General features: G+C 47.9%; 2 protein-coding genes across 2 annotated transcripts in view; both read right to left on the reverse strand.

The window, feature by feature from the left end:
- Positions 1-13358, reverse strand: part of LOC143956128 (uncharacterized) — a 40679-nt gene extending 27321 nt beyond the window's left edge. Inside the window, exons 1-4 of the mRNA XM_077466260.1 lie at positions 13016-13358; positions 12802-12899; positions 12570-12711; positions 55-2209 (exon numbers count right to left, since the gene is read on the reverse strand). Of these exons, the coding sequence (XP_077322386.1) occupies positions 55-2209; positions 12570-12711; positions 12802-12899; positions 13016-13100 (2480 nt within the window). The 5' untranslated portion in view covers positions 13101-13358. The remainder of the gene's footprint in view (positions 1-54; positions 2210-12569; positions 12712-12801; positions 12900-13015) is intronic.
- Positions 1-27386, reverse strand: part of LOC143955469 (uncharacterized) — a 158493-nt gene that overhangs the window by 88295 nt on the left and 42812 nt on the right. The window lies entirely within an intron of this gene.

Genomic DNA, 27386 nt, shown 5'->3' on the forward strand with positions numbered 1-27386 from the left:
AAAAAACAATTCCCGCACTCAGATCATAAATAAGATTTTTCCCCTGTGTGAGACCTCAGATGTGAGAGAAGATTTGATTTTTGTACAAAACATTTCCCACACTCAGGACAGGAATGTGGCTTCTCGCCCGTGTGCAGTCTTTGATGTCTGCGAAGGGCGGACTTGACTGAAAAACATTTCCCGCACTCAGGACAGTAATACGGCTTCTCCCCCGTGTGAGATCTCTGATGTGTGCCAAGATCTGATTTTTGTACAAAACATTTCCCGCACTCAGAGCAGGAATACGGCTTCTCACCAGTATGTGATCTTTTATGCACTATAAGATTGGAATTAAAACTGAAACACTTCCCGCACTCAGGACAGGAAAGCCTCTTACGTGTTTTAAGGAAGGCACCGTCCCACACAGTCTGAGGTTCCTCGGGATAAGAGGAATACGATGGTCCGGCACCGTCCCACACAGTCTGAGGTTCCTCGGGATAAGAGGAATACGATGGTCCGGCACCGTCCCGCACAGTCTGAGGTTCCTCGGGATAAGAGGAATACGATGGTCCAGCACCGTCCCGCACAGTCTGAGGTTCCTCGGGATAAGAGGAATACGATGGTCCGGCACCGTCCCGCACAGCCTGAGGTTCCTCAGGATAAGAGGAATACGATGGTCCAGCACCGTCCCGCACAGTCTGAGGTTCCTCAGGATAAGAGGAATACGATGGTCCGGCACCGTCCCGCACAGTCTGAGGTTCCTCGGGATAAGAGGAATACGATGGTCCGGCACCGTCCCGCACAGTCTGAGGTTCCTCGGGATAAGAGGAATACGATGGTCCGGCACCGTCCCGCACAGTCTGAGGTTCCTCGGGATAAGAGGAATACGATGGTCCGGCACCGTCCCGCACAGTTTGAGGTTCCTCGGGATAAGAGGAATACGATGGTCCGGCACCGTCCCGCACAGTCTGAGGTTCCTCAGGATAAGAGGAATACGATGGTCCGGCACCGTCCCGCACAGTTTGAGGTTCCTCAGGATAAGAGGAATACGATGGTCCGGCACCGTCCCGTACAGTCTGAGGTTCCTCGGGATAAGAGGAATACGATGGTCCGGCACCGTCCCGCACAGTCTGAGGTTTCTCGGGATAAGAGGAATACGATGGTCCAGCACCATCCTGCACAGTCTGAGGTTCCTCGGGATAAGAGGAATACGATGGTCCGGCACCGTCCCGCACAGTCTGAGGTTCCTCGGGATAAGAGGAATACGATGGTCCGGCACCGTCCCGCACAGTCTGAGGTTCCTTGGGATAAGAGGAATACGATGGTCCGGCGCCGTCCCGCACAGTCTGAGGTTCCTCGGGATAAGAGGAATACGATGGTCCAGCACCGTCCTGCACAGTCTGAGGTTCCTCGGGATAAGAGGAATACGATGGTCCGGCACCGTCCCGCACAGTCTGAGGTTCCTCGGGATAAGAGGAATACGATGGTCCGGCACCGTCCCGCACAGTCTGAGGTTCCTCAGGATAAGAGGAATACGATGGTCCGGCACCGTCCCGCACAGTCTGAGGTTCCTCGGGATAAGAGGAATACGATGGTCCAGCACCGTCCTGCACAGTCTGAGGTTCCTCGGGATAAGAGGAATACGATGGTCCGGCACCGTCCCGCACAGTCTGAGGTTCCTCGGGATAAGAGGAATACGATGGTCCGGCACCGTCCCGCACAGTCTGAGGTTCCTCGGGATAAGAGGAATACGATGGTCCGGCACCGTCCCGCACAGTCTGAGGTTCCTCGGGATAAGAGGAATACGATGGTCCGGCACCGTCCCGCACAGTCTGAGGTTCCTCGGGATAAGAGGAATACGATGGTCCGGCACCGTCCCGCACAGTCTGAGGTTTCTCGGGATAAGAGGAATACGATGGTCCGGCACCGTCCCGCACAGTCTGAGGTTCCTCAGGATAAGAGGAATACGATGGTCCGGCACCGTCCCGCACAGTCTGAGGTTCCTCAGGATAAGAGGAATACGATGGTCCGGCACCGTCCCGCACAGTCTGAGGTTCCTCAGGATAAGAGGAATACGATGGTCCATCTACACTGTGTGGTGCCGGATGGACATTTGAGGTAGTCGGGTTTTCTCCTGGACTACACTGTGTGATGTCCTCATCTTCTACTTTACAGTCTGGAGACAAAGTGAGACAATCCTCTGAGGTTTTCCTCATCTCCCGTCCATCTACTAAAATAGAAATACAAAGATTATTACTAGACATGAGCTGATTGGTTCCCCTAAACCAGGACTCCGCCCACATCAGGCAGCTTTGTCTCTGAGGATCTTACAATTCCCCCCTCAAGGTAACTAGTAAATGGGTCACAGTTACATATTTATTCAGGTTGAAAAAAGACACAAGTCCATCCAGTTCAACCAATAAAAAAAAAAACCCATATACACAATCCTATACCCACAGTTGATCCAGAGGAAGGTGAAAAACCCAGCAAAGCCATGATCCAGCAGGGGAAAAAATTCCTTCCTGATCCCAGAGAGGCAATCGGATTCTCTCCGGATCAACTTTACCTATAAATGTCAGTACCCAGTTATATTATATATATTTAGGAAATAATCCAGGCCTTTCTTAAAGCAATCTACTGAGCCGGCCAGAACCACCTCAGCAGGGAGTTTATTCCACATTTTCACAGCTCTTACTGCGAAGAAACCTTTCCGTATTTGGAGATGAAATCTCTTTTCCTCTAGACCTAAAGAGTGCCCTCTTGTCCTCTGTGATGATCGTAAAGTGAATAACTCCACACCAAGTTCACTATATGGACCCCTTATATATTTGTACATGGTGATCATATCCCCCCTTAATCTCCTCTTATCAAGAGAGAATAAATTCAGTTCCTCTAATCTTTCCTCATAGCTGAGCTCCTCCATGCCTCTTATCAGTTTGGTTGCCCTTCTCTGCACTTTCTCCAGTTCCCCGATATCCTTTGTGAGAACTGGAGCCCAAAACTGAACTGAAAATTCCAGATGAGGTCTTACTAATGATTTGTACAGATGATATCTCTCTCTCTGGAGTCCACACCTCTCTTATACAAGAAAGGACTTTGCTCGCTTTGGAAACTGCAGATTGGCATTGCATGTTATTATTGAGCTTATGATCTACCAAAACCCCCAGATCCTTCTCCACTAATAATTCCCCCAGATCCTTCTCCACCATGGATTCCCCCAGATCCTTCTCCACCATTGATTCCCCCAGATCCTTCTCCACCATTGATTCCACAGATCCTTCTCCACCATTGATTCCACAGATCCTTCTCCACCATTGATTCCCCCAGATCCTTCTCCACCATTGATTCCCCCAGATCCTTCTCCACCATTGATTCCCCAGATCCTTCTCCACCATTGATTCCACAGATCCTTCTTCACCATGGATTCCCCCAGATCCTTCTCCAACACTGATTTCCCCAGATCCTTCTCCGCCATGGATTCCCCCAGGTCCTTCTTCACCATTGAATCCCCCAGATCCTTCTTCAGCATGGATTCCCCCAGATCCTTCTCCAACACTGATTTCCCCAGATCCTTCTCCGCCATGGATTCCCCCAGATCCTTCTCCACCATGGTTTCCCCCAGATCCTTCTCCGCCATTGATTCCCCCAGATCCTTCTCCACCATGGATTCCCCCAGATCCTTCTCCACCATGGATTCCCCCAGATCCTTCTCCGCCATTGATTCCCCCAGATCCTTCTCCACCACTGATTTCCCCAGATCCTTCTCCACCACTGATTTCCCCAGATCCTTCTCCACCATGGATTCCCCCAGATCCTTCTCCACCATGGATTCCCCCAGATCCTTCTGCGCCATTGATTCCCCCAGATCCTTCTCCACCACTGATTTCCCCAGATCCTTCTCCACCATGGATTCCCCCAGATCCCTCTGCACCATGGATTCCCCTAGATCCTTCTTCACCATGGATTCCCCCAGAACCTTCTCCACCATGGATTCCCCCAGATCCTTCTCCACCATGGATTCCCCCAGATCCTTCTCCGCCATTGATTCCCCCAGATCCTTCTCCACCACTGATTTCCCCAGATCCTTCTCCACCATGGATTCCCCCAGATCCTTCTGCATCATGGATTCCCCTAGATCCTTCTTCACCATGGATTCCCCCAGAACCTTCTCCAACATGGATTCCCCCAGATCTTTCTCCACCATGGATTCCCCCAGATCCTTCTCCACCATGGATTCCCCCAGATCTTTCTCCACCATGGATTCCCCCAGATCCTTCTCCACCATGGATTCCCCCAGATCCTTCTCCACCATTGATTCCCCCAGATCCTTCTCCACCACTGATTTCCCCAGATCCTTCTCCACCATGAATTCCCCCAGATCCTTCTGCACCATGGATTCCCCCAGATCCTTCTTCACCATGGATTCCCCCAGAACCTTCTCCACCATGGATTCCCCCAGATCTTTCTCCACCATGGATTCCCCCAGATCTTTCTCCACCATGGATTCCCCCAGATCTTTCTCCACCATGGATTCCCCCAGATCCTTCTCCACCATGGATTCCCCCAGATCTTTCTCCACCATGGATTTCCCCAGATCCTTCTCCACCATGGATTCCCCCAGATCCTTCTCCGCCATTGATTCCCCCAGATCCTTCTCCACCACTGATTTCCCCAGATCCTTCTCCACCATGGATTCCCCCAGATCCTTCTGCATCATGGATTCCCCTAGATCCTTCTTCACCATGGATTCCCCCAGAACCTTCTCCAACATGGATTCCCCCAGATCTTTCTCCACCATGGATTCCCCCAGATCCTTCTCCACCATGGATTCCCCCAGATCTTTCTCCACAATGGATTCCCCCAGATCCTTCTCCACCATGGATTCCCCCAGATCCTTCTCCGCCATTGATTCCCCCAGATCCTTCTCCACCACTGATTTCCCCAGATCCTTCTCCCCCATGGATTCCCCCAGATCCTTCTCCACCATGGATTCCCCCAGATCCTTCTCCGCCATTAATTCCCCCAGATCCTTCTCCACCATGGATTCCCCCAGATCCTTCTCCACCATGGTTTCCCCCAGATCCTTCTCCGCCATTGATTCCCCCAGATCCTTCTCCACCATGGATTCCCCCAGATCCTTCTCCACCATGGATTCCCCCAGATCCTTCTCCGCCATTGATTCCCCCAGATCCTTCTCCACCACTGATTTCCCCAGATCCTTCTCCACCACTGATTTCCCCAGATCCTTCTCCACCATGGATTCCCCCAGATCCTTCTCCACCATGGATTCCCCCAGATCCTTCTCCGCCATTGATTCCTCCAGATCCTTCTCCACCACTGATTTCCCCAGATCCTTCTCCACCATGGATTCCCCCAGATCCTTCTGCACCATGGATTCCCCTAGATCCTTCTTCACCATGGATTCCCCCAGAACCTTCTCCACCATGAATTCCCCCAGATCCTTCTCCACCATGGATTCCCCCAGATCCTTCTCCGCCATTGATTCCCCCAGATCCTTCTCCACCACTGATTTCCCCAGATCCTTCTCCACCATGGATTCCCCTAGATCCTTCTGCATCATGGATTCCCCTAGATCCTTCTTCACCATGGATTCCCCCAGAACCTTCTCCAACATGGATTCCCCCAGATCTTTCTCCACCATGGATTCCCCCAGATCCTTCTCCACCATGGATTCCCCCAGATCTTTCTCCACCATGGATTCCCCCAGATCCTTCTCCACCATGGATTCCCCCAGATCCTTCACCATGGATTCCCACAGATCCTTCTCCGCCATTGATTCCCCCAGATCCTTCTCCACCACTGATTTCCCCAGATCCTTCTCCACCATGGATTCCCCCAGATCCTTCTGCACCATGGATTCCCCCAGATCCTTCTTCACCATGGATTCCCCCAGAACCTTCTCCACCATGGATTCCCCCAGATCTTTCTCCACCATGGATTCCCCCAGATCCTTCTCCACCATGGATTCCCCCAGATCCTTCTCCACCACTGATTTCCCCAGATACTTCACCATGGATTCCCCCAGATGCTTCTTAAAAAAAGATTCCCCCAGATCCTTCTGCACCATGGATTCCCCTAGATCCTTCTTCACCATGGATTCCAGCAGAACCTTCTCCACCATGGATTCCCCCAGATCTATCTCCACCATGGATTCCCCCAGATCCTTCTCCACCATGGATTCCCCCAGATCCTTCTCCGCCATTGATTCCCCCAGATCCTTCTCCACCACTGATTTCCCCAGATCCTTCTTCACCATGGATTCCCCCAGAACCTTCTCCACCATGGATTCCCCCAGATCTTTCTCCACCATGGATTCCCCCAGATCCTTCTCCACCATGGATTCCCCCAGATCTTTCTCCACCATGGATTCCCCGAGATCCTTCTCCACCATGGATTCCCCCAGATCCTTCTCCACCATGGATTCCCCCAGATCCTTCTCCACCATGGATTCCCCCAGATCCTTCTCCACCATTGATTCCCCCAGATCCTTCTCCACCACTGATTTCCCCAGATCCTTCTCCACCATGGATTCCCCCAGATCCTTCTGCATCATGGATTCCCCTAGATCCTTCTTCACCATGGATTCCCCCAGAACCTTTTCCAACATGGATTCCCCCAGATCTTTCTCCACCATGGATTCCCCCAGATCCTTCTCCACCATGGATTCCCCCAGATCCTTCTCCACCATGGATTCCCCCAGATCTTTCTCCACCATGGATTCCCCCAGATCCTTCTCCACCATGGATTCCCCCAGATCCTTCTCCGCCATTGATTCCCCCAGATCCTTCTCCACCACTGATTTCCCCAGATCCTTCTCCACCATGGATTCCCCCAGATCCTTCTGCACCATGGATTCCCCCAGATCCTTCTGCACCATGGATTCCCCCAGAACTTTCTCCACCATGGATTCCCCCAGATCTTTCTCCACCATGGATTCCCCCAGATCCTTCTCCACCATGGATTCCCCCAGATCCTTCTCCACCACTGATTTCCCCAGATACTTCACCATGGATTCCCCCAGATGCTTCTTAAAAAAAGATTCCCCCAGATCCTTCTGCACCATGGATTCCCCTAGATCCTTCTTCACCATGGATTCCGGCAGAACCTTCTCCACCATGGATTCCCCCAGATCTATCTCCACCATGGATTCCCCCAGATCCTTCTCCACCATGGATTCCCCCAGATCCTTCTCCGCCATTGATTCCCCCAGATCCTTCTCCACCACTGATTTCCCCAGATCCTTCTTCACCATGGATTCCCCCAGAACCTTCTCCACCATGGATTCCCCCAGATCTTTCTCCACCATGGATTCCCCCAGATCCTTCTCCACCATGGATTCCCCCAGATCTTTCTCCACCATGGATTCCCCCAGATCTTTCTCCACCATGGATTCCCCCAGATCCTTCTCCACCATGGATTCCCCCAGATCCTTCTCCGCCATTGATTCCCCCAGATCCTTCTCCACCACTGATTTCCCCAGATCCTTCTCCACCACTGATTTCCCCAGATCCTTCTCCACCATGGATTCCCCCAGATCCTTCTGCACCATGGATTCCCCCAGATCCTTCTTCACCATGGATTACCCCAGAACCTTCTCCACCATGGATTCCCCCAGATCTTTCTCCACCATGGATTCCCCCAGATCCTTCTCCACCATGGATTCCCCCAGCTCCTTCTCCACCACTGATTTCCCCAGATACTTCACCATGGATTCCCCCAGATGCTTCTTAAAAAAAGATTCCCCCAGATCCTTTTTTACCATGGATTCCCCAGATCCTTCTCTACCATTGATTCCCCCAGATCCTTCTCCACCATGGATTGCCCAAGATCCTTCTCCACCATGGATTCCCCCAGATCCTTCTCCACCATGGATTCCCCCAGATCCTTCTCCACCACTGATTTCCCCAGATACTTCACCATGGATTCCCCCAGATCCTTCTTAACAAAAGATTCCCCCAGATCCTTCTTCACAAAAGATTCCCCCAGATCCTTCTTCACCATGGATTCCCCCAGATCTTTCTCCACTATGGATTCCCCCAGATCCTTCTCCACTATGGATTCCCCCAGATCCTTCTCCACTATGGATTCCCCCAGATCCTTCTCCACCATGGATTCCCCCAGATCCTTCTCCACCATGGATTCCCCCAGATCCTTCTCCATCACTGACTCCCCCAGGTCCTTCTCCACTATGGATCCCCCCCAGATCCACAGCCACCCCTCTGTCCAAGTATATCATGTCCACAGCCACCTCTTTGTCCAAGGTTTTACTTACCACCTCATGAAAAGGAATCAGGTTTGTCTGACAACTTCTGTCTTTCATGAATCCATGCTGTCTATTGCTTAAAATATTCCACCCGCATCCCAAGAAGTATTTTCTGGCACCTCAATTATAGCAATTCGCTGGTTGGGGGCAGTGTGGTCATTTGGACCCTATAGTACAGTTAGTGTCTCTAACCCTACATTGACAGTCGGTACCCATCTGGAGATGGATCTCCTGGGCATCCCACCTTCTTCTCTAACGGCAGGTCTTTTTAGAAGCGTGTGGTAGGCATCTAAGGAGACATTGTCTATTATGGGCCCTCTTGGGTTCACTCTCCTGTAGAACAATCCTAAGTAACCTGAACTTTACAGGGATTTTCCTCATGGAGACAGAGAGGGGTTCAGTTCTTTCCTCATTTGTACACTGGTAGTGCTCAACTTAGCGTAGAGATTTCCTTGTCTTCTAAACAATTCCATCAATATCTTCAGCTTCGGCACACACTGCAGATTCAAAAGCAAACACTTACTTTAACTGTATCTATCCCCCCCTACTGTTGGAGGTCCTCCAAGCTACCGCTCGGGAAGGCCTGATATTGCGTGTTCACTCTGTACTCTTGTCTTCCATTCAGGATCATGCTTCACTAAAATGTAGGGCTCCTTGGGTTACTGATACTGGAGTTATACAGTGCCTTGGAAAAGTATTCATACCCCTTGAAATGTTCCACATGTTCATGTTACAGCCAAAAACATGAATGTATTTTATTGGGATTTTATGTGATAGACCAACACAAAGTGGCGCATAATTGTGAAGTGGAAGGAAAATGATAAATGGTTGTCAACTTTTTTTTACAAATATGTGAAAAGTGTGTGGGGGGGGGTAGTATTTGTATGGTGCCCCCTTTACTCTGATACCCCTAACTAAAATCTTGAGGAACCAATTGCCTTCAGAAGTCACCAAATTTGTAAATAGAGTCCACCTGTGTGTCATTTAATCTCTGTATAAAATACAGCTGTTCTGTGAAGCCCTCAGAGGTTTGTTAGAGAACCTTAGTGAACAAACGGCATCATGAAGGCCAAGGAACACACCAGACAGGTCAGGGATAAAGTTGTGGAGAAGTATAAAGCAGGGTTGGGTTATAAAAAAAATCTCCCAAGCTTTGGACATCTCACAGAGCTCTGTTCAATCCATCATGCGAAAATGGAAAGAGTATGGGCACAACTGTAAACTTACCAAGACAAGGCCGTCCACCTAAACTGACCGGGCCGGGCAAGGAGAGCATTCATCAGAGAAGAGCCAAGAGGTCCATGGTGACTCTGGAGGAGCTGCAGAGATCCACAGCTCAGGGGGCAGAATCTGTCCACAGGACAACTATTAGTCGTCTCTCCACAAATCTGCCCTTTATGGAAGAGTGACAAGAAGAAAGACATTGGAGAAAGAAAGTCATAAGAAGTCCTGTTTGTAGTTTGTGAGAAGCCATGTGGGGGAGGGGGCAGCAAACATGTGGAAGAAGGTGATCTGGTCTGGGGAGACCAAAATCGAACCTTTTGGCCTAAAAACAAAATGCTACATGCGGGGGAAAACTAACACTGCTCATGACCCTGAACACACCATCCCCACCGTGAGACATGATGGTGGCAGCATCATGTGGTGGGAATGCTTTTCTTCAGCAGGGACAGGGAAGCTGGTCAGAGTTGATGGGAAAATGGATGGAGACAAATACAGAGCAATCTTAGAAGAAAACCTGTTAGAGTCTACAAAAGACTTGAGACCGGGGCGGAGGTTCCCCTTCCAGCAGGACAACGACCCCGAAACATCCAGCCAGAGCTACAATGGAATGGTTTACATCAAAGCATATTCATGTGTTAGAATGGCCCAGTCACAGTCCAGACCTAAATCCCATTGAGAATCTGTGGCAAGCAGTGGCGGAACTACCACCATAGCGACCCGTGCGGTCGCTATGGGGCCCGCAGCTGAGAAGGGCCCGGTGAGCGGGCGGCGGGTAAGCCGCCGAGCTGCCTATCCGTTCAGCTCTCGTACAGTCACACTGACTGTACGAGCGGACGCAGCCGGGTCACTCGGCAGCGGCGGAGGCGGCGGCGGCGGGGGGGGGGCGTGGCGGGGAAGCTGCCAGCGGGGAGGCTTGGTGGGTGGCCAATCAGCGAGTGGCGGGGCAGAGAGCCCGCCCTGCGAACTGCCAGCTCCACCCTCACTCACTGTGCTGGCAGTAGAGAGATTACATCATCTCTCTGCTGCCTGAATCTCTCTGCCAGCTCCACCCTCACTCACTGTGCTGGCAGCAGAGAGATTACATCATCTCTCTGCTGCCTGAATCTCTCTGCTGCCTGACTCAGACGTGACAATCCCATTCCCCACCTTAAAAGGAAAGTGACAATCCACAACTTGTGGTAGGTGATGTGGCAAGTGGACAATCTGCAACTTGTGGCAGGTGACGTGGCAAATGGACAATCCGCAACAGGTGGCAGGTGACGTGGCAAGTGAACAATACGCAATGGGTGGCAGGTGACGTGGCAAGTGGACAATCCGCAACTTGTGGCAGGTGACGTGGCAAGTGGACAATACGCAATGGGTGGCAGGTGACGTGGCAAGTGGACAATCCGCAACTTGTGGCAGGTGACGTGGCAAGTGGACAATCCACAATGGGTGGCAGGTGATGTGGCAAGTGGACAATCCGCAACTTGTGGCAGGTGACGTGGCAAGTGGACAATCCGCAATGTGTGGCAGGTGACGTGGCAAATGGACAATCCACAATGGGTGGCAGGTGACGTGGCAAGTGGACAATCCGCAATGTGTGGCAGGTGACGTGGCAAATGGACAATCCACAATGGGTGGCAGGTGACGTGGCAAGTGGACAATCCACAACGTGTGGCAGGTGACGTGGCAAACAGACAATCCGCAACGGGTGGCAGGTGACGTGGCAAGTGGACAATCTGCACCTGGTGGCAGGTGACACACTCGGGGCTTCCACTGATTCTGCATTATGGTGAGTTGAACTATAACAATGTAATAATAGAAATAATGTGTTTCAATCATCCTTACACCATAACACAAATGGTGCCGTGATAATTGAAGCGCCAACATCAGCCATTGCCCCAATAAATTGCCCCCCCAAAAAAGTATTTTTTATCAGTGCCCCTCCCGAGACTAGACTCTGGATCCGCCCCTGGGTGAGGGGGGGGGGGGCCCATACAACATTTTGCTATGGGGCCCTGTGATTTCTAGTTACGCCCCTGGTGGCAAGACTTGAAAATTGCTGATCACGACGCTCTCCATCCAATCTGACAGAGCTTGAGATATTTTACAACGAAGAAGAATGGGCAGAAATGTCCTCTCTAGATGTGCAAAGCTGGTAGAGACACCCCCAAAAAGACTTGTAGAGAAAGGGGGTTCTACAAAGTATTGACTCCGGGGGGCGCCATACAAATGCCCCACCCCCCCACTTTTCACATATTTATTTGTAAAGAATTTGGAAAACCATTTATCATTTTCTTTCCACTTCACAATTATGTGTCACTTTGTGTTGGTCCATCAGATAAAATCCCAATAAAATACATTTACGTTTTTGGTTGTAACATGAGAAAGTGTGGGGAATTTCAAGGGGTATGAATACTTTTTCAAGACGCTGTAACTAGATTATTGTACTTCACCTGAAAAGCTCATTGCCCGATACTGGATAGCATCTACAGTGCCTACCAAAGAGCAGTGGATTGCTTCACCACTTAAGGTCCCGGGGCTATTCTTCAGACTTGGTGTTTACAAGGTCAACACTAGAAAAATACTTAGAACCCCCAAACATTTTTCATTTCTTTTTCTAACACCCTAGAGAATAAAACGGCGGTCGTTGATACACTATATAGATCAGGACTCATAATATTGGTGTTCAGTAATCAGTGGTGACTTAAATGTTTACTGGAGACAAGTTGCAGAGGTCCCACACCGCTCCTCCCATCTCCTGAGACTGCACTCACTCACTTGTTGGACCCGGGCATGAGGCAGAAGACTCAAGGTACATACCCCAGGTGTCTATGCTGAGATACGCCTATGATGAAAATCGAAATTTTGCTGCCAGCTGAACCCCGGAACCTCCATAAATCCAGTCTAGATCCATAAATTGTGTCGGCAGCACAGAGAAGGAAGATTATCGGAGAGAAATCCAGGAATACAGGACGGGGAACACAGCTCAGGAAAGTGACCAGGGGATTACAGGCTGATATCACCCAGCCCCCGCCCTACTCTGGACCAATCAGTGAGCAGTATGGGTGGAGGAATGGATTTAGTGTTAATGACCCACCTGTGCTGATCTCTGTAGGAGTGTCCTCCTCTATAAATGTCCCCGTTATTCCATCCTCCTCCATAGACTGCTGATCATCCCTCACATACCTCTCTTCTTCTTCTGATTTCACCTCAAATTCTATATCCATTGGATCTCCACTCTAAACCAAGAAAATGAGAGAAAATATCATCTGTAAAATATAACCTCACAAAATAAATCCACACAATTCTAGATGTTTCAAAATACCAACCTTGAAACTTTTTATTCCCGGGATTCCACACATGAAGGTCACACCATCCTTCAGAGGACCGGGACATCTCTCTGGTGGGTTCCCATTACTGGATCCATCTGTAGGAAACACACACACTGACTGAATACATTGTTTCTATGTGTTTATCAGATGATGGGGGATCTAGGTGGAGCCTCCGTACTGCTCTCTCCTTTACAATAAAGTCTCCTCTTACCCGGTGATGTGAGGGGCGGCTGATTGTCCATCATGACGTCCTTGTAGAGATCCTTGTGTCCTTCTAAATACTCCCACTCCTCCATGGAGAAATAGACAGTGACATCCTGACACCTTATAGGAACCTGACACACACAATGATACAGTCACCATCCAGACACATCCCTTGTCTGTTACTGGATAATGTCCCAGAATTCCCAGAATCCTCCTCACCTCTCCTGTCAGCAGCTCCATCATCTTCTTGGTGACTTCTAGAATCTTCTCCATGTTGTGTCTCTCAGGTTTTAGGGAGTCACATGGAGGCACTGTGATGGTCATATGATCACCTGACTTCACAAGGGGAAATCTCTGTATTGGGGAACCAATAGGAACATCATGTTAGAATCCCAGAATCCTCCTCACCTCTCCGGTCAGGTCTGTGTTTTATTAACAGAGATAAGAGTGATGTCATGTGACCGCCCAGAATCCTCCTCACCTCTCCGGTCAGGTCTGTTTTATTAATAGAGATAAGAGTGATGTCATGTGACCGCCCAGAATCCTCCTCACCTCTCCGGTCAGGTCTGTGTTTTATATAATAGAGATAAGAGTGATGTCATGTGACCCTCCCAGAATCCTCCTCACCTCTCCGGTCAGGTCTGTTTTATTAATAGAGATAAGAGTGATGTCATGTGACCTCCCAGAATCCTCCTCACCTCTCCGGTCAGGTCTGTTTTATTAATAGAGATAAGAGTGATGTCATGTGACCTCCCAGAATCCTCCTCACCTCTCCGGTCAGGTCTGTTTTATTAATAGAGATAAGAGTGATGTCATGTGACCTCCCAGAATCCTCCTCACCTCTCCGGTCAGGTCTGTGTTTTATTAACAGAGATAAGAGTGATGTCATGTGACCCTCCCAGAATCCTCCTCACCTCTCCGGTCAGGTCTGTTTTATTAATAGAGATAAGAGTGATGTCATGTGACCTCCCAGAATCCTCCTCACCTCTCCGGTCAGGTCTGTGTTTTATTAATAGAGAGAAGAGTAATGTCATGTGACCTCCCAGAATCCTCCTCACCTCTCCGGTCAGGTCTGTGTTTTATTAATAGAGATAAGAGTGATGTCATGTGACCTCCCAGAATCCTCCTCACCTCTCCGGTCAGGTCTGTGTTTTATTAATAGAGATAAGAGTGATGTCATGTGACCTCCCAGAATCCTCCTCACCTCTCCGGTCAGCAGGTAGATGATCTCCAGGGTGAGGTTTAGTATCTTCTCAGTCACGTCCTCCTCCGTCCTCATTTGTGTCATCATTTTAACTATTTAGGCTTTCTTATGGAGAGATCATTTTGGCAAATTAAAGTAATAATTTTTGGAGTTTCCTGTAAATATAAAATAATATCTTATTATTTCTTCTGCTGCCAGGTTAAGCAATGTCTCCTCGCTATTTCGTAGCTTGGAATTTCCTGACATTACCTGACATCACTTCCTGTCTTCCATAGAGACTTCCTGTCTGGGTAGAAATGAGGTCACCACCTTGTGGAGCTCAGAGGAACTACAACCCGGAGAAACGTCTCGTAGTGTGAACACGTCCTTGTGCTGTGTGTGTATGTACTGTATATCCTTATAGATGGGGTCACCTCCACTCCCACCAAAGGGGAGAGAAATATATTACTGCCTAGTCCGGCTTTTCTCAGCCAGGGTTCCTCCAAAGCTATCTAGGGGTGTGCGTATGTATTATCTATGCATTGTGACAGTGCTGGGCTGCTACTTTGTTAAAGGAGGTAAACGTCACATGGGGGTTCTCAAGGCTGCAGATTGGTTACACGTGTAGCCGTACCCCCCAGGGGGGCTTCTAAGTGATGTGGCCCACCCGTCACACTGCCCAGCCTGGCATTCACTTCCCAATCACTTTGAGACAATGAACAGTCCATGTGCTTGTTTTTGTTTGTTTTATTGAGGTCATTTAACTTGGATGGGGTGAGGGAAATATGAGATGCCTGGTGGATTGTATATCAATCAATTGGGACAACTATGTACAGTTACTACCTCAGTCTGCTCCAGAACTTTCCTTGCTTGCAGACTATTCTTCTTCCTTCCTCATGAACAACTCTTAACTCTCAGCACATTTAAAGTCAGGCCTGACACTGGCTCAGCCAAGCCTTAGCAAACTGCCTTTTGCAGGCAGGGACTGCGGGCCCCTATGGCGTAGCAAGAAATAAAAAGTCTTTGGTGCTAGCTGTCCTCCAGGTGGACTACTGCTCCAAGTCTGCCCTCTTCAGGCCCTGCCAGCCCTCCTAGCTGCAGCTGCCCGACTTCACTGCCCATGACATTTCAATGCTCCCCATCTTTGCCTGCATGCTCCCAGTCCTCACAAGCATGCCTCCCCAGTCCTCCTGACTGCACATGTCACTCACCAGCCCTCCTGGCTGCAACCAGTGGTTTCCTCCTGGAGACTTGCCCAGCAGTACTAGCTCCTGCTGTCTTCTCTTGCTCCTCCTATGTCTCCTGTCCAGAACCTTCATACTTTCCTGAAAGGCTCCATCCTGCACCCCCTGGGAAGCTCCCTCAAAGGCCCCAACAGCCTATACTCCATCTCCAGTTCTTCCACCCGACAACTTCTCCTGTTGCTGACTCTGGGCATTATTGTAGGAGGCCCGCCCCCCCAGCCAATCCAGGTTGGGGATTGGTCAGGGCTCCTTAGAACACCCCAGGCAGCTCCACCTCTCCTCTCATCCTCTCCTTCTAGAATCCCCTAGAAAAAAGAAGGAGGTCTAATGCCGTGTACACACGACCGGACTTTTCGACAGAAAAGGTCCGGCGGTTTTTCCGACTGACTTTCGGAGGATTTTCCCGACTGACTTTCCGAACGAACGGACTTGGACACACACAATCACACAAAAGTCCGCCGGATTCGACCGTGCTGATGCACGACCAGATTAGAATAAGGAAGTTCATAGCCAGTAGCCAATAGCTGCCCTAGCATCGGTTTTCGTCCCTCGGACTAGCATACAGACGAACTGATTTCTCGACAGGAACTGGTTCCGGCAGGAAAAATTTGAAACATGTTCTATTTCTAAAGTCCGTCTGATTTTTCGACAGCAAAAGTCCGACGAAGCCCACACACAATCGAATCCGCCGGACCTTTACTGTCTAAAAGTCCGGTCGTGTGTATGCGGCATCAGTGACGCTGCCTGTGAACCACCAGCTCCTAAGTAGAGGGTGCTGCACACAATAATAGGGTTGTGGCGTCGCTATTTATTTGTGTACACTACAATACACAACGTGTTATGTTATTATGAGAAAGTATTGTAGTAAAGATCACAGTAATAGAAAATGGGAGAAAAATATAAAATAAACCCGGATATTATGGGGAAACTTGTGCAGTAGGAACTCCTTAACAATTACCACCGTTTTATTCTCCGGGGCCTCTGCTTTAAGAAAATAGAGGTTTGGGGCTTTTAATTAAAGCGGAAGTAAACTCTATTTAAAATCCTCTGACAGGCAGGGTACTTACGACAGACATAAATGCATCCTTCTGCCTGTTAGCTGTCACGTTGACTGAGCCCGCACATGCGCAGCTCGGGGAACGTCTATGGCCCGATCTGTGCCGCGGTGATGTGACACCCGTGCGCATGCGAGAGGGTCATGGAGAGGGTCCAGTGTACGTTCACCTTACAGATTTTCAGTAAAGGTGAACTTACCCTTTATATAAACGTCTCCTGACATTTAGGGGTCTGTTCATAAAAAGTTGCATCGCCCCCATGCCCCTCTGGGAGCAGCCGCAATCCACACAATTTAATTTCCATTCTTCTTCTTCCCAAAACCAGCCTCCCCTTCTCCTGTGTCCTCCGGAATGCCCGCTCTGTCTGTAACATACTGACCTCTCTCCACTACCTCTTCATCGCTATCTTGTTTAATCTACTCGCCATTACAGAAACCTGGCTTCATGAATCCGACACTGCTTCTCCTGCTTCCCTCTCCCATGGGGGACTTCTCTGGACTCACTCCCCCAGACCCTGTGGATGGAAGGGAGGTGGAGTGGGAATCCTTCTAGCCCCCACATAACACCTTTTAGGTGTTTCACCCACCTCCCTCTCCTCATTTGAGGCACATCGCATTCATCATTTCTCTCCTATTCCTTTAAGAATTGCTGTGATCTACGGGTATTTGCCTTCCTCGATGACTTCTCTGCCTTGCTACCCTATTTTGTATTTTCTAAAATTCCCACAATCATTCTTGGTGACGTCAACATCCCCGGTAATACTAATGCCGCGTACACACGATCGAATTGTCCGGCGTACTTAGTCCGACATACAATCCGACGGATAATCCGGCAGACTTTCTACCGAACGGACTTGGCCACACACGGACACACAGAAAGTCCGGCGTTTGCTAGCGCGATGACGTACAGCACGTACGACGGGACTAGAAAAAGGAAGTTCAATAGCCAGTAGCCAATAGCTTCCTTTTTTCGTACTTGCTTCTGAGCATGCGTCATTCTTAGTCTGCCGGACTGACATACTGACGAACGTATTGTCCGCTGAAACCCAAGTCCGACGGGAAGATTGGATTGCAAAAATACTTTCTTAGTCTGCCGGACTTCACGCTGGAAAAGTCCGCTGAAGCCCACACACAATCGGATTATCCGCTGAAATGCGTTTCGGCGGACTAAGTACACCGGACAATCTGATCGTGTGTACGCGGCATAACACTCCTGTAACTTCTAAACTTCTCAATCTAACCTCCTTTGATCTGAAGCAATGGATTCAATCTTCTACTCACTTGAACTTGTATTCTCCTTGTTAGAAAAGTTTTAAATGTTTATTGTGTGACTATTAGAAAAACAATAGTCCTGAGACTGATTTGTTAAAAAGCTTACTTCTGAGCACATTATTGTATTAACTCATTGTATTGTTTTGTCTTAATTAACTCCATAGTAGGTAGGATGATTAGATTTAACTAAATATGATAGCCTAAGAATGTACGGAACATGAATAGCTAATAAAGTGCCATCTTGTGCCATGACAACAACGTTATTTATGTTCCCTCAGCCAATAGAAGCATAGAGATGTTATTCTTATGGGGTATGTGAAGGCGGGACACAGTCTTTTGGCAGACATTTTTCTTCAGCTTTCGTCCTGTAAGCATGTCTCTCTGTTGTGGGCCACATCAGAAATAAATTTTCCTGCTTCTCAGAACACCTGGAGTTTTTTTACGGATCACAAGGGAAATTCCTAACATTTTTGGTCTTTCGAGCCGGAAGCAACACGCTGGTTTTCAGATCAGACGGCCCCGACAAAACTTCGGTGAGTATTGGACTTTGAAGCTCACCGAACGCTTAAAAGTCCCCCCAATCAATGTTATTTGGTGAAAAAGGGGCGGGGGCAAAAAGATCTGGATTCCACTGTCTGTTTCCGAACCTTGTGTGATCCAGTCCAGGTGTTTGAGAGGTAAGATAATTTAAATTATTCTTAATTCTTTCTAAGAGTCTTTTCTTCTCTTTCTCTTTGCTTCTGGTTTAATGTGTTGTAATTGCCGACATTGGTATTGATCGTATAATATCTAGATCAGGGGTCTCAAACTGGTGGCCCTCCAGCTGTTGTGAAACTACAAGTCCCATGAGGCATTGCAAGGCTGACAGTTACAGGCAGGACTCCCACAGGCAGAGGCATGATGGGACTTGTAGTTTTGCAACAGCTGGAGGGCCACCAGTTTGAGACCCCTGATCTAGATGATCCAGTGCTCGTAGACAGAGACACTTGGGGACGTTGTCTAAGGTAAAAAATTACGTCGCCCGCTGTCCGGACAGATAACAAAAAGATTTGAGGTATACCGAATGTCAGAGGTTGAATGCCTGACTGTTTAAGCGCTGTTTAGTTAAGTGATCTAAAAAGATCGCAAGGCTAACTTTCTTCTGTGTGTGTTTACTTTATCTTTGTTCATGTTTAACCCTTTTTGATTCTCTCGATAGTGTGGGGAGTGCTGATATTTTTTTTTCTCTTGTATTGCTTTGTTCGTTTACATGTTTTTGTGCTGCGTATTTCTAAAAGGAGATAAGAAGCCAAGGCACTGAACTCTCTCCCCCTCCCCCTCCCCTCATGTAAGGAATGAGGATTTGCTCCTGCCAGAATTTGTAAAAGTTAACCCTTGATTAGCTATGACAATACAGAAGGGTTATATTGTAAATATTGAAACTTAGCATACAAGAAAAAGAAGGTACACTGACAAAACCAGGTTGCGTTATTATTTTAGCATGCCATGGTGTTACAGGAAGCAAGTGGCAGAAATTGTTTATAGTTTGGGGAGATGGGAAAATGTGAAGGTAGATTGCACTTTGGAGTGAATAGAATGTGTAGAATTATTATCAGGTGGCTTGATGAATGTGAAAAGAAAAGAAAAAAAAAAAGGCTGAGAATGTTTTCATTGCTATGAAGGTCAAGAAGCTGTTTCTCGGAAACAAGAAAATGCAGATTGCCTGACAGAGGTTAATTTGTGAATCCGTGAAAATATTAGGACTTTTGGTGGGAAAGAGTCTGAATAATAGTCTTAAAGTAAATATTTATATTGGATTGGAGTTGATGATGCAATGCTGTTTATATTTGGGTACATTTATAAAGTCAAAAGGCTAAGTTCAAAAAAGGTATGGGTTGGAAATGGCGGAGTATTGGCTTCAGAATGCTAGAATTAGGGTAGAAGGAAGAACAAAGGAAAAATGCCAAGCCCAATTGCCCCTAGTGGACAAAGAGGATGATCTCATCTGCTATACCCAGAGACCACCTCCCTATAATGGTCCTCCCCCTCAGGTGCAAGTAACTGCCCAGAGTAACACCTTCCCTGTGACATCCACCCCTGTCAAAGGAACCGCCTCTGAACAAAACCCCAACTCCACTTCCTCAATCTCTCCAGACAGTAGTTCAGTCCTGGAGATGAACAGATCGATCCTTGAAACATTAACTGATGCCATAACTCATGTACTAGGTGCCCCAGCAGGAGCCAAGAGACTAAGTAAACCTCCTATTAGGTATGGTGTGGAGGACGGTGAGGAATACCCCTGCGCCCCAGAAAATGCACAGGGACGGGGGGATCCATTGCCTCCAGAAAGCCCAGACTTAGGGAACAGGTTGACTGCCTTATTGAACAGATGCCAGCTTAGATGGGTACAACGGACTGATTGGCAAAAAATAAATATGATAGTACAAGAAGACAGGGAAAGTGTCAGTGACTACCTAAATAAATTACGAGAGATTTTTAGAGTGTTCTCTGGGCTCCCCGAAGCTGAGGATGTGTATAGTGCATATTAACAACAGCTAAAGATTGTTTTTTTTTTAAATGGATTGAAACAGGATCATAAGGATTACATTGTTAAAAACACGGTTACTTACCGAACTGCATCAGTTTTAGATGTTTTACAATATGCTAAGCATTCTGAGAAGTATTTGAAAACAAAGGCAAAAAAGAATGTGAAAGTAAAGGTTTTTGTGCAAGGTGATGAAGGAGAGGAGGATGCAGAAGAGTACACTGCTGAGGCAAAACCAGAGGGGTCTCATAGAGGAAGAGGCGCAGGTGGTTTTAGAGGAAGGATTACTCTTCAGAAATAGACAGTGCAACGAGAGTACTTCCACCCTGTGTACAAGCACTGGTAGCATCAGCGGTGTAGTGGTTAGCACTCTCGCCTAGCAGTGAAGGGGGTCACTGGTTCGAATCCCAATCATGACGCTGCCTGCCTGGAGTTTGCATGTACTCCCTGTGCCTGCGTGGATTTCCTCCGGGTGCTCTGGTTTCCTCCCGCACTCCGGGGACATGCAGGTGGGTTGATTGGCTTCTGTCCCGGTTTGGCCCTGGTATATGAATGGGGACGTTGGATCCTTGGGGGTGGAGAACGATGTGGGTGTACAGGGGTAGGGGCTAGACACTCACTCAGGCTGAACCGGATGGACTGGTGTCTTTATTCAACTTTACTAACTGAAAAGGTACCACATGCAGTGTCTGTTATCCTGTTACAACAAAAGGTATCACATTTGAGCCCAGCACGACACCTTTCCGGTATGACAATACTCTTGACACAACCTCACTTAACAATACAGAGGTGTACTACATTAAAACCATCCACACTACTACTTCCTACTGATGGTCATAAAACATGACTGCGCTGTTGCCATCACTGAAAAGGTACTGCCACAAAGTGATCTGAAAGATGTACCATTATCTAACCCTGACATGATACTTTTTGTTGATGGTTCTAGTAAGAAAAATCCAGATGGCACAAATGCAACAGGATATGCAGTAGTGACACAGGATGAGATTTTGGAAGCGGGGCTACTACCAAAACATTATTCAGCACAAGTTGCAGAACTTGTAGAACTGACAAGAGCATGTATACTGTCAGAAGGAAAATCTGTAACCATATACACTGACAGTCAATATGCCTTTTCAACAGTGCATGTTTTTGCACAACAATGGAAAAACAGGGGGATGGTCAGCTCCAGTGGTAAACCAATTTCACATACGGACTTCATTTTAGAACTCCTAGATGCAATACAGTTACCAAAAACAGCTTGCAATCTGTAAATGTCAAGCACACACAATATATACGGACCCTATCTCAAAGGGAAATAAAAGGGCAGATGAAGCTGCCAAAATAGCAGCACAAGAAACACATAAAATAATGACAGAACAGGAAATCATAGTGATAGATCATACAGTCCTTACTGAAATGCAGCAAAATGCCCCCCCTGGGAAAAAACAATATTGGAAAACAAAGGGTTACACAATAATTGATGAGATTTACACATCACCTGAAGGGAAACCGGTATTACAAAAATCTTTATTTAGGTATGCAGCAGTATTGACACATGGAGTAACGCATGTGTCAAACAGGGGGATGACTGAGATGTTAAATAAAGTATGTACAGCCTAGGGATTCACAAATTACTCAAAAACTTTTTGCTCTCAATGTCTTATATGTGCAAGACACAATGCTCAGGGAGGTATAAGACCACAGAAAGGGAAGTTCCCTACACCGCAATATCCATTCCAACACATTTGCATGGATTTTATTGAATTAGACAAATGTGAAAGGAAGAAATATTGTTTGGTACCCAGGCACCCTGACCAAATGGGTGGAGATATTCCCGACAGGAAGTGCAGATGCACAGACTGTAGCCAAAGCATTACTAAGAGATATTATTCCTAGATTTGGAATCCCTGAAAGGATTTACAGTGATAATGGACCCCATTTCGTAATTAACAAATATACAACATTTGACAGAAGTGATGAGAATTAAAGGGAAATAGCATTGTGCCTATCATCCCCAATCAGCTGGATTGGTAGAAAGACATAATGGCATTCTAAAAAGCAAACTGAGAAAAGCTATGGAAGAAATAGGTAAAAATAATTGGGTGTATTGCCTACTAGTAGCTGTGACCAGTATGTATATCACACCCCCAAAAGAAGATGAAAAAGGTGTATGTGGGAGATTGGGTCTCAATAAAAAGTAATAAGAAAAAAGCAGTGGTACTCCCCAAGGTGGGATGGTCCTTTCAAAGTCCTTTTAACTACCCCTACTGTGATAAGGATTGCAGAGAGGTCTACCTGGATTCACATGTCCCATTGTAAAAAGGTTTTACAGGCAGAGTAGGGCCAGTTGGCTACAAGAGGTTCAGAAAATCCGGCTACAAAGGGAGGTCTCACACAAGGTGGGACTTGTCTCAAACCGGTGAAGTCTCCCTCCCCTTCCAACTCCCCTATCCTATCCGCTGGAACTCTGTAGCTGGTTAGGATGAAAGGGACAGTAATTATCCTTGGGTTACTGGTGACTCTAGGAGAGGCATCCATAAGAGGGGTTATACATTATGGAAGAGTAGAGGAACCTTTGAATTAGGAAAGAACAGGAAAAGCATTAAATCTAAAACTTTATAGAGGGAATAACTAGCACTATACTGGTAGACTTCTGTCAGATTGCAGATTGTGGGGATACAACTGGGGCTAGAGGACTTCTATGGGCAGATAAATATATCTGCTGGCTCTGGAATAAGGCAGGATGTCAAGCATGGGATCAGGCCCTATGGACTACAGCGCATCAAGATTGGGGGTATAATCAACCAGGGGCTAAAAAGAGTGGAATAAAGGAGAGACTCATAATCACAAAAGCGGCCAACTCCCCCTGCACAAATAGTAAGAACTGTAACCAACTATTAATAACATTAACGGAGCCGAGGAAGGAAGATCAGCGGTTGTATTCCATGGGAGCATGGGTGTCAGGAACTGATCCCTCAGGAACATTTAGGTATTACCACCTAATAAAACTATAAGATTCACTAACCTAACAATAGAAGATGCCATAGCTTTGGAGACGGGCTACCAAGAAAAAAATGAGTGGTTAGAATGGTTGGGGTACACGGTTAGAACTCTGAAAAAGGAAAACTGTTTAGTTTGTGCCGGAGCCAGACCACATTTAGCAACAGTTCCTTTTCCTCTAGATCACAATACAGATCCAGAAGGTTTAAAATGCATGTTGCAATTGTATAATAAGAGCTTTAAACCTGAAACAAATTCTACTTGTCACACATTGAGTTTGTTGTTTCCCCCAGTACAGAGACCTCAGATACCTCCAGCGGTTACCGCTTATCCGGGCAACTTTACTTGTTTTGCACTCCCAGGGAACCGTAGCGCGGTGGATCTTGGGTCACTACCTGATGACTACTGTGTGGAGAGGATTAACACGGACAACGGTGACTGGGTTGGACATGACATTCAGAGAGCTGATGTCTGGTGGATGTGTGGGGATAAGAAACTGCGAGCTAGACTACTGGCCAATGCCCAAGGGGATTGCGCTAAGGTCCAGCTGGCTATGCCCCTGAGAATCCTGTCAGAATACCCGTGGACTAAGAGTCACCGACAGTATCGTGGGGACACCTCTCCCTTGGGGTCATTTGACTCTCAGATCTACATAGATGAGATTGGGGTTCTTCGCGGGGTGCCGGATGAGTTTAAAGTCAGGAATCAGGCGACAGCTGGGTTTGAGTCTCTTCTCTGGTGGGTGACTATAGATAAAAATGTTGACTGGATTAATTATATATATATTATAACCTACAACGATTTGTAAACTATACTAGGGATGCTGTGAAGGGCCTAGCAGAACAGTTGACCCCCACATCTCTAATGGCCTGGCAGAACCCAATGGCTTTAGATATGGTCTTAGCTGAAAGAGGAGGGTATGCAAAATGTTTGGTAGCATGTGTTGTACATTTATCCCTACAATACAGCTCCTGGAGGGACCGTGACCAGAGCCTTGGAAGGACTGACTGCGCTATCGAATGAATTGGCGGAAAACTCAGGTATTAATGATCCATTCACAACCTGGCTTGAAGGATGGTTCGGTAAATGGACTGGATTTATCACATCATGTTTGATCTCAATCGCTGTGGCTTTGGCTGTTTTGGTCACTTGCGGATGCTGCTGCATTCCCTGTATTCGAGGACTTTAACAAAAACTCATTGAAACTGCAGTCTCAAGAACAATGTATCAAACCCTCTCTACCTCTGAGGATACCTATGTGGACATTGAAGCTCAACTTAATGACATATAGTCCGAAAGTGTATAACACAGGGACTTTCATCGAAATGTGTTGAGATAAAATAGTCACACAAAGAGGAGGGAATGTTAGAAAAGTTTTAAATGTTTATTGTGTGACTATTAGAAAAACAATAGTCCTGAGACTGATTTGTTAAAAAGCTTACTTCTGAGCACATTATTGTATTAACTCATTGTATTGTTTTGTCTTAATTAACTCCATAGTAGGTAGGATGAATAGATTTAACTAAATATGATAGCCTAAGAATGCACGGAACATGAATAGCTAATAAAGTGCCATCTTGTGCCATGACAACGTTATTTATGTTCCCTCAGCCAATAGAAGCATAGAGATGTTATTCTTATGGGGTATGTGAAGGCGGGACACAGTCTTTTGGCAGACATTTTTCTTCAGCTTTCGTCCTGTAAGCATGTCTCTCTGTTGTGGGCCACATCAGAAATAAATTTTCCTGCTTCTCAGAACACCTGGAGTTTTTTTACGGATCACAAGGGAAATTCCTAACTAGTGATGGACGAACTTCCGACGGGACGTTTCGCGAACGCGAAATGCGAACGGACCCAAACGTTCGCGAAACCGACCGTTCGCCACGGGCCCCATTGACTTCAATGGGAGGCGAACTTTGCAAACCTTCATGTCGAATTTGCGGCCACGTGGTAATTATTAGGGGGTAAAACGTAGTCCCACCATCTGGACAATGACATAATACATGTATGAGGTGAATTTGGGATCGATAACTACAAGCATTTTTATTTTATTTGGGAAATTGTTCTAACAATTCAGGACTATGGAGCTAATGAAGGCAATGGAGGAGAGGGAAGGTCAGGGACCAGGGTAGGCAAAGAAGAGGGTGCAGGAGATGATCACCAGCAGCGTGACATACCGGAATGACACATGCACCGTGATAGAGGCATCTGACAGCAGCACCGTAATACAGAGCACTGACAGCAGCACCGTGACATACAGCGCTGACAGCAGCACCGTGACATACAGCGCTGACAGCAGCACCGTGACATACAGCGCTGACAGCAGCACCGTGACATACAGCGCTGACAGCAGCACCGTGACATACAGCGCTGACAGCAGCACCGTGACATACAGCGCTGACAGCAGCACCGTGACATACAGCGCTGACAGCAGCACCGTGACATACAGCGCTGACAGCAGCACCGTGACATACAGCACTGACAGCAGCACCGTAAGCAGCCCCAGGAGGAAGTCAGCACAGCACAGGGATGGTGTGATCCCCTCATAATAAGAACCCCCAGGAGGAAGTCAGCACAGCACAGGGATAGTGTGATCCCTTCATAATAAGAACCCCCAGGAGGAAGTCAGCACAGCACAGGGATATCATAAGCAGCCCCAGTAGAAATATGACACCGCTCAACCTCTTCAAAGAGGAGGGTAGGGGCATATAGTACGGTGTGCTTTTTTGGGTCAAGGAAGTGAGCCAAATGAATTAAGAAGGTCTGTGTGCTTGATTAAAAAAATAGTTTATAGACATATACATGGTCTACTGGTCACATGTGTTGAATTCCTCCGAGATCCATGCCTCATTCATTTTTAGAAATGTGAGGTAGTTAACACTGTGGTGAGCTAGGCGAGTACGCTTATCGGTCACAATCCCCCCTGCTGCGCTGAACGTCCTTTCGGACAGGACACTGGATGAGGGGCAAGCCAACAGTTCGATTGCAAATTGGGCAAGCTCTGGCCAGAGGTCAAGCCTGCCCACCCAGTAGTCTAGGGGTTCATCACTCCTCAGAGCGTCCACATCGGCCGTTAACCCAATGTAGTCGGACACCTGACGGTCTAGGCGTTCCCTGATGCTGGATCCGGATGACACCTGTCGATGGGTCGGCTGAAAGAATGACCTCATATCCGAAGTCACCAACACATCTTCAAACCGGCCTCTTCTTGCAGGCGCTGTTGGATTGGTACCCGCAAATCCTTCTCTGGGAGTGGGAATTGCTCCTCTGCCAGCGCACGCAAAAGCAGAATGCAGCATTTCTCGAAGCAAGGCCTGGAAGTGCTGCATTCTGACAGCCCTCTGCGACGGCGGTAACATTTCCGCCATTTTGTGTTTGTACCGGGGGTCTAAGTACGTTGCCACCCAGTACTGGTCCTTGACCCTCATGCTTTTTATACGGGGGTCCCTATTAAAACACTGGAGCATGAAGGCCCCCATTTGCACTAAAGTGGAAGCGGTGTGGTGGCCTGGCTCCTGCTCATCATCCAGGATAATGTCGTCCTCTTCATTCTCCTCTCCCCATCCTCGCACAACAGGGATCCCAGAAAGGTTTAAAGCATGCTCTTCTTGCTCCTGCTCATCCGCCCCGGCACCATCCTCCTCTGACTCCTCATCAGACTCCTGTTGTTGACTTGTCTCAGATAGAGTAGCCCCCCCTGGGAATTCATCCAGCATTGCGACTTCCTCATCTTCCCGCTCCTGCTCCTCCACAGCCTGATCAATGACACGACGCAATGCACGCTCCAGAAAGAAGGCATAAGGTACCATGTCACTGATGGCGCCATGGCTGCGACTGACCAGTTTGGTGATCTCCTCAAATGGCCGCAGAAGTCTGCATGTGTCGCGCATGAGCAGCCACTGGCGCGGTGAAAAAAAACCCAGCTCCCCAGAACCGTTTCTTTCGCAGAGTTCATACAGGTAGACGTTAACTGCACGTTTCTGCTGGAGCAGCCTATCAAGCATATAGAAGGTTGAGTTCCATCGCGTCGGGCAATCGCAAATAAGACGTCTGACCGGCAGATGGTGTCGCCGCTGAATGTCAGCAAGGCGAGCCATGGCC

This window comes from Lithobates pipiens, unplaced genomic scaffold, assembly GCF_037356315.1.
Source record: "Lithobates pipiens isolate NorthernLeopardFrog02 unplaced genomic scaffold, aLitPip1_a1.2 Scaffold_35, whole genome shotgun sequence".
Classification (NCBI taxonomy): Eukaryota; Metazoa; Chordata; class Amphibia; order Anura; family Ranidae; genus Lithobates; species Lithobates pipiens.